The 8,607-nt window shown below is 42.5% G+C and overlaps 1 protein-coding gene across 7 annotated transcripts in view; it reads right to left on the bottom strand.

Moving 5' to 3' along the window:
• Positions 1-8,607, bottom strand: part of GLT8D2 (glycosyltransferase 8 domain containing 2) — a 51,891-nt gene that overhangs the window by 5,072 nt on the left and 38,212 nt on the right. For 4 of the 7 annotated variants that reach the window (XM_060111960.1, XM_060111965.1, XM_060111962.1 and 1 more), the window contains 4 exons: positions 8,207-8,291; positions 7,460-7,572; positions 5,005-5,171; positions 2,194-2,306 (listed from right to left, as the gene is read on the bottom strand). In XM_060111960.1, coding sequence (XP_059967943.1) covers positions 2,194-2,306; positions 5,005-5,171; positions 7,460-7,572; positions 8,207-8,291 — 478 coding nt within the window. Of the gene's footprint in view, positions 1-1,208; positions 1,349-2,193; positions 2,307-5,004; positions 5,172-7,459; positions 7,573-8,206; positions 8,292-8,607 lie in introns of all 7 variants that reach the window. The other 3 variants (XM_060111963.1, XM_060111967.1, XM_060111966.1) reach the window with 3 other exon arrangements.

Raw genomic sequence — 8,607 nt, 5'->3', positions numbered from 1 at the left:
TAAACAGTCTTGTGTTTACCCTATAAAATATGACTGAGAATGAGATCTCCTTTTTAACAAACAGCTGCCTCCATTTGAATATTACTCTCCTCATAAGTAATCGCTTAGAGACTACACATTTACCTTGATATTGCTATTGATCAGAATATTTTTAGAATATCTCTTCCAGAAGTACATTAAGATCTTGTGAATATAAATTTTTTAAATATCCCTATCATGTTACATTTTCTTTCTAGGAAAGAGAATGTGGTGTTTTTTAAAAAACAACTGAAAGTCCATTGAGTCAAGAGAGGATGAATAGCTAGAATATTATTATTCTCGTTTAACATATGATGTAAGAGGGAAACACCCCCCTCCAAACCTTTCTTTCATAAACATAGTTGTGCAGGGAGTTTCAGAAGAGGAGCTAGGTGTTTGGGCTGTAGTAGCATAATTGGAATAATTATCAACTTCCAAAGAATCTATACAAGGAAATGCTCATCTGGGGGGCAGAGCCTTCACGTGGGAAGTCTCCAGGAAGTAGGACATTGTCTCACAGCCCCACGACCGAAGGACTCTGTAGGGGCTTGCAGTTTTGCTTTTAGCTAAATGAACTTCATAAATTTTAAAAATCTTAAGCCTACCTGTTTAGACCCAAACTTAATACCCATTAGTGTTACACTGCTTTCTGCTTTCAACAAACTCTAAAACGGAATCATTTTTCAAATGATTTCTGTGTAGCTTTACTTTGCAGACCATCCCTGATTCTAAAACGTTCAGCAGAGATGTAGGCTCTGTTCTACAAGGAAAAATGACTTCTCTCCCTTGGGAAGATTCTGCTCCTTCTTACTTGTCAATAAGTTAGATGGTTCATAAAATGTAATTCTGAGTCTCTGTTCCAAGATCATAAACTGCTCTAACCCTATGGATCTAAGCTCCGCATAGCTGTTCCTACACAACATTTTAATAGATATTCCACTTTGATGAGATTTTCTACACACTCAGCACATGGAGATGTTGATGTTTGACCTAACAGTGAACCCAACATTATTATAAAGCGAATCAGACAGAATATTAGTGTCCTTAATGTCCCCGTGTCACTCTTCTGTGCATACGGATGCTCAGAAAAATGGGGAGATTCTGGTGAGGCAGAAGAGAGGAGACAGTAACCCAACTTCCACAGTTTTGTCTGTCCTTCCTTTTACAAGGGAGAGTAGGGGACATATCACCTTGCAGGATTGTTCTGAGAGAAGTAATGTTCACGTCTATCCCTGGAGCCTAGCCCAGGGCTTGGCAGTGTATGGGCACCTGGTAAATATAAGTCCACAATCCATTGTCTCCAGTTCTAAAATAATCAATCCCCAAATGTCTGAAAACAAAAAGATTTTTAATAACTTCTTTGGCAGCAAAATCTATAACCCTCTCAGGGTACTGCATAATATAAGTGCATGCACAACATTACCTTTTAAAAATTTAAAACCTTTCTATATTTCTAAACAGATCTGGCCCAGTGGTTTTGGCTAATGGGTTGTAGCCATATGTTTGAATGAATGTGAATGTCTTCTGTGCCAGGCTCTGTCCTAAGCGGTTTACACATATTAGGTAATTTGTTCCTTGTAAAAACATAAGGTTCTATTAGCTTCCTTTTATAAGTGAAGAAACTATGGCACAGAGAGCTTGAGTAACTTGCCCAAGGTCATAGAAAATAGCAGAGTTGGGATTCCAGTCCATACCCCAGAGCCTGTACTCCTGTAGTGAAGAGTGAATAAAAGACTTGAGGGACTCACATAGTGCACAGTCGTTAAACAACTTCTTTTTAAAAGAGAAATTGCCGGCTATCTAAATTCATCATAAACTATTATGGTAATTCATTTGGTTTTGTCCACTATGGGCTACTGCAAGAGAGCAATAAAGGCATGTGAAAAAGTCCTGACAGTGCAAGTTCCATCGTAACAATAGTTCATGTTTAGCAAGCACATACTATATACTAAGCATGAGTCTAATTGCTTTTCCTGAATTCCTAGAAACACACCTCTCAGGTCATTTTTATCACCTGCATTTTCAGAATCTGAGGCTTAAGTAACATGTCCAAGGTTACCTCCAAGGTCACCTGGAGGATTTGAATTGAGGAAGCTGGTGCAATAGCACACGCTCCTCACGTTGGTGCTCATTGGGTCTATAAAATGCACATTGGTGTTCTTCTGAAATACTTACCCAGGTGCCTTATGTGCCACAGGGGGTTGATGGTGGAGTATTTCCCGTGAAACACAATCAGCATTGGGGAGGTAGCCACCCCTCCTCCCAGGGAGCTGCTGTACAGATTTTCCCTAAGAAACAATAGAAAAGCAACATTTGTCCTGGAGTCCCACAGACTCAGATGAAGTAGAATCTAATCTTTTTTTTTTTTTTTTTTTTTTTTTTGCGGTACGCGGGCCTCTCGCTGTTGTGGCCTCTCCCGTTGTGGAGCAACAGGCTCCGGACGCGCAGGCTCAGCGGCCATGGCTCACGGGCTTAGTTGCTCCGCGGCATGTGGGATCTTCCCGGACCGGGGCACGAACCTGCGTCCCCTGCATCAGCAGGCGGACTCTCAACCACTGCGCCACCAGGGAAGCCCGAATCTAATCATTTTAAAAGGTGTAAGACAGTTCCTCACTATATAATAAGTCTATGGTCTTTCATTTTTCTCCAACTTTTTATTCTGAAAATTGTTAAACCTACCCAAAATTGTAAGACGAATACCATGAACTCCCATATACTTTACCTTGATTCACAAAGTGTTAATATTTTGCCATTTTACTTCTCAGGCCTTTTTATGGCAAACTTCGAAGATCCCAAATTCTGATCCTACATTATTTAGAATGACTTTACTCACAAATTCAAGGTTATGATAATATAAAAATATCCAGATAAAAAAGATGGACAGGATATACAATGCCATGATAACAGTAGTTGTGTTATTTTTATTTTCCCTCTTAAAACTTCAATGATGAAAAATGATTTAAAAATTCAATCTTTATTTTACTTTACTTTTTTCTAGCTTTAAGTCAGTCAATGTATTATGCATATTTTAAAGTTGATCTAGGACTTCCCTGGTGGCGCAGTGGTTAAGAATCCGCCTGCCAATGCAGGGGACATGGGTTCGAGCCCTGTTCCCAGAAGATTCCACATGCCGCGGAGCAACTAAGCCCGTGCGCCACAACTATTGAGCCTGCACTCTAGAGCCCGCGAGCCACAACTACTGAGCCCACGCACCACAACTACTGAAGCCCGCGCACCTAGAGCCCATGCTCCACAACAAGAGAAGCCACCACAATAAGAAGCCCGCACACCGCAACGAAGAGTAGCCCCCACTCGACGCAACTAGAGAAAAAGCCTACGCACAGCAACTAAGACCCAACACAGTCAAAAATAAATTTAAAAAGAATTCTAAAGTTGATATAAAAAATTCACTCTTTAAAAAGTTGACTTTACCAACAGGACTTAATAAATTTCATTGGGGGCTTAAACGGACGAAAGACCAAACACAGACATTGCTTTAGGAAATCAAGCTGGATTCATTTTTCTACAGGATCCTTAAGGAAGTTAGCGAAGTCAGGATACACAGCACATTTTCCAGGACAGATGGAAGGGCAAATTTCCACACCCTAAGATCCTGCAGTTATGGATTATAACGTCTAAGTGAATGAGGGTAATATCACTGTTCAGGAAACCCAACATTCTCAATCTTAACAGGCCAGAGGAAGTCTGGGCATAAGCTAGTTGGACTATGTGCCTGAGATCATCAAACTTATTGTTATATAATATATAATATTATTACCAAGAGCAATTCAATACAGTACATTCAGTCATCTCCCTCAACCACTACAGGCCAACATGAGTTTAGTCCAGGTATGTTCCTGAACTCAGTACAGTGGGATCAGTACAAGGATCAACTGCTCTGATGTCTCCAGGAACCAGACTCACAGGGCCTTTGGTTGTAGGCTTACCCCCTAACCCATACAGGTATAATACCTGTTCTCTCCCTTCCTTAAAATGTTGAAATATCTTCCTGAACCTGCCCTTCTGGAATTCTATCTTCTGTCTATGAATTTCAAACATGGCCTATAATGTTTTCCCCATCATACTTCTTTTGCTAATGATATTGCATTTAATTAATTTATAATTAAAAGGTAGTTTATATGAGTTCTTTGATAATTAAAATGTCTTAAATTATCAATATGTATACAGATGAAGCTTGTAAATTGTCTTGTTCAACTCTTCTATAAGCTTTCTAATTTTTAGTCATTATCATTTACTGAGAGAAGTATGTTAAAATTTCCAATTGGTATTGTGAATTTCTAAATTAGTTTTTGGAATTCTGTCAATGCATGGATTATAAATTTTAAGGCTGTGTCACTAAATGTTGTTAAGTGTCATTTTTAAAAAGTTGACTTTATAAAATAATTCTTAAAAATAAATCTATGTGGGGCTTCCCTGGTGGCGCAGTGGTTGAGAGTCCGCCTGCCAATGCAGGGGACGCGGGTTCGTGCCCCAGTCCGGGAAGATCCCACATGCCGCGGAGCGGCTGGACCCGTGAGCCATGGCCGCTGAGCCTGCATGTCCAGAGCCTGTGCTCCACAGCGGGAGAGGCCACAACAGTGAGAGGCCCGCGTACCGCAAAAAATAATAATAATAATAATAGTAATAATAATAAATCTATGTAAGAAGGAGAAACTCGACTAAGATAAATGATTTGCAGTCAAAAAGGTTCACTAGAGTTCTGGGAGAAGATTTAAAAATCACATTACTAAACAATTTATTAGAAAATGTTTGTATAATAAGGGATTGCACAGGATCTCACCTCCTATGACATATCGTTTGAGGACGGATTTTTCATCCACTGCTCCCTTTTTTCTCAACAGTGCCTCTGTAAGAAAATCTGACCTCAGATGTCTGAAATATTTCTAACTCCTGAGCTATGCATAAAAAATTAATGGAATAATTTTACTCCCAAGCATGGAAAAAATGGTAGAGGGCCACACATACTCTACATTTTTTTGCATCCATTTCTCCAACTGTTTGGTGATACGCTGGTGCTTCCATTCCGTCATGTTGGCAACAATCACACCAGGATTGAAAGAGCAAGTGCTGGGGCTGATGCCAAGGTCTTTTATCGTCTTCTTCCGGTAGTCCAGATAGCCCATATACGTGTTCTATAAAGGAAGAGGACATGTGTGCTTTTGACCAAGGAATCTTTTGTTTCTGGAAAATAACCACTTTCTTGAGACCATCATGCAGCACCTGGGCTTCCTCCTGTGTCACTGGCCACTTCCTGGAGTCCTTTCCCAGTTTTCTCTTGTTTCCCCAACCTCTAAAAACTGAGTGCCCCTAGTCTCATGTCCAGCATCTGCTCCTTTCTGCAGCATCAACTCCCTAGACAGCCTCATCTTGTCTCATGGCTCTAAATCTCTCCGTGTAGACAGCCCGGACCTCTCCTCTGGATTTCCAGTTCTACTACATCTGCCAACTCTATTTGTCCTTGTGGGTGCTTAGTAAGGCAGCTCTCCTTACATCCCCAAACTGATCCCAATCCCATCCCAAACCTGCTTTCCTACAACCTGCCCTACTTCAGTGTCCACTCCATCCTTCCAGGTAGACAGACACCTAAGGTCATTAGGTCATCCTAGACTCCTCCTCCTCATGCACTTTTCATCCGGATCTCAGCAAATCCTGTCGGTCCCATCTTCCAAAATATATTCAGAAGCCAACCACTTATTTTGCTTTTTGACCGCGCCACGTGGTTTGCGGGATCTTAGTTCCCCGACAAGGGATCAAACCTGGGCCCTCAACAGTGAGAGCGTGGAGTCCTAACCATGGGACCACCAGGAAAGTCCCCAGAAGCCAACCACTTCTTACTGTCTCTACTACCTTCCTGGTCCAAACCATAATTACCACTCACTGTATTTCTGCCAGCTCCTCCCAACCTGGGTCCTGCTTCCACCCTTTTCAATCCCACTGTCTCAGTGTTACTCATCTGCTCAAAGCCCCTCCAGTGGCTTCCCCTCTCATTCAGAGTAAAACCCAGACTCCCTAAAATTCCTGCCATGCCCTCCACCATGTACCCCGCCCCCAATACCTGTTCAACTTCCATTATTCTCCCCCTTGACCCCTCTGCCACACTGACCTCCTTGTTCCTTTAATACACCAAACACACCCCTGCCTCAGGACCTTTGCATTTGCTGTTACCTCTTCTGAACTGTTTTTCCCCTAAATATCTATTAAGATAGTTGCCTCAGTTCTTTCAGGTGTAGGCTCAGCGACAACATCTCAGTGGAGCCTTCCCTGATCACCCAACTTAAAATCCAACCCCACCTCCACCCTGATCCTCTGTTCAATATTTTACTTGCTTGCTGACCACCTCTTCCCACTAGAATGTAAGCTACCCAAAGGTGGAATTTTAGTTTTATTTGCTGTGTTACTAGCACCTAAAACAGTGTGAGACACATAGCAAGCACTCAACAGCTAGTTTTGAGTGAATGTAAAATGAGGAAGGACACACTATTTCACCCACCTCATGGGATGCTCAAAGACAACATGGATGTAATGGAACTATTTGAGCACTTTTCTATGTGCAGGCACTGTTCTAGGAACTTCACGCATATTACCTCATTAGTTGCATACGATAGCTTTACACGTATTAACTAATTTAACTCTCCCAATGACCCTACCAGAAAAGTATTGATACTATTATTACCTCTATTTAAGAAATGAGGGAGAAAACCACTGATTAAGTAACTTGCCCAAGGTCACAAAGCTACTAAGTGATGGAGCCAAGATTTTGACAGGCAGGTCTGGCCCCAGGGCCTAGGCCTTAAAGTGTGTCACAGCTTAAATGTCACACATATAAAATTATTTCCTGGAACTTTTTTTGAAGAACAGCATTCGATTCGTAAGAGCATCTTGTATTGTAAAGCCATTCTTTTGGTTTCGGTGTTACATCTGGGTTCGACTGTCTTCATTTCTACCAGGGTAAGGAGCTCTTTACCTTGAAACAAAATCAGTATTTTCCTCTACTGAAAGGAGTGGGGCGGGGAATAATGGTCAAAACTCTGAAAACAGAACCAAAGGTTCAGTGAGTCTCTTTTACAGAAAACACCATCTCTGCCATAGAATGTGGTTGCCAGTGACTTAGATAACAACCATCCTTTCTGGAGCATTGACTGGACACTTTGACATCATGTTATTTCATCACAACTCACAAAACCACAACCAAATAGATGTTATTGTTGCCATGTTTCAGGTAAGGAAAGCGGGACTTGCAGGGGTGAGTAACTTGCCCCGGAGTCGGTGGGAGCAGATCTGGGATGTGAATGGGAAGCCCGGGCCCCCGGCTGTTTGCCGCCCAGCAGTCCCCCAATCTTCTCCAAGGTAAGGATGACACTCGTTCTGAAGTGCAGGGAGGAGAAGGGGCAAAGGGCGGATTCCCAAGACATGTGCCCACCTGCAGCCCCACAAGTCTGTGTATGTCCTGGGAGGAGGGCAAATCGCAGTCATCTGAGAAAGCTGCCGCGTGGCCCAGGGCCAAGGTGGTGTCGTACAGCTCTTGGATGTCCCCTGGATTCACAAACACCAGGAGTTACAATAGTATAGCACTCATTCTAGGGCTAGATAGAGGCTTCGAGCTTAAACAATCCCTGATTTTGCTGTGGGGGAAAAGTATGTGATCCATGGTTTCAAGTGGCTTGGCAATTTTCTTGATAAGAACAGGTCATATCAATTAAAAAAGCCACTTGATAATAAGCTCAGATCAACACTGGCCCGATTTCTTTATTTCTGTTGCTGTGTACGTACCACGCCAATGCTCGTCTTATTTTGCAGGCGGAAGAGAGAGAAGGTGACATTTAACACTAAAACTTAGCTCGCTTCTAAGAATGTTATCAGTGAGGTTTTATCCCCCTACATTTTAGGCGTGCAGAAAAAGGAAAGGCCACCTATTACAGACTTTTACAAGCTACTTATTACAGACTTTGACAATCAGAGAGTGGCTCTCAGAAAGTCAACTGGATTGTCCCAGAAAGTATCAACCCCTGTTTTCAAAGTATTCCCTGATTAACAACAACACTCTACTCCCAAATTTAATAAGCAATCAAAATCACTGAGCCGCTAGATATTTCAGAAATGAAGAGAGACAGTCATTCTACTTATCAGCTGCTCTGTTTCCGAGTGTTCTTGGCATCGGTGAGCATACCTTGTACGATTACGTCATCATCCAAATAGATGACTTTCTCGTGTTGATGGATAAGCAGAGGGAGATAAAATCGAACAAAGTTCAGCTGTTAAAACAACAAAAGCAGTGATGGTGGGGAAGACACAGGAGGCCCAGTGATTAATAGGGGTGCTCGGGGGGGTCAGCTTTGACCATGGCCTCTGCTCAGCTCCAGACCTGGAGCAGAATAAAACAGAGGCTGCAAAGAGGCCTCACCTGAGCTTCCTGGTGCCCAGTCTACCTGGGCCCTGGGACTGAAACCAGCGCTGGTCAGCAGTTCTTCTAGATCCAAACCCCCCACTGCTGAGACTGTCACCGCTTTCATCTCTGTGAACTGATGCAGCGGGCGTCACAGAGGCTGTCAATCTTTCTGGCCACAAACT

Source organism: Mesoplodon densirostris, chromosome 11 (genome assembly GCF_025265405.1).
Source record: "Mesoplodon densirostris isolate mMesDen1 chromosome 11, mMesDen1 primary haplotype, whole genome shotgun sequence".
NCBI classification, from domain to species: Eukaryota; Metazoa; Chordata; class Mammalia; order Artiodactyla; family Ziphiidae; genus Mesoplodon; species Mesoplodon densirostris.
This window is presented reverse-complemented; position numbering and strand designations above follow the sequence as displayed.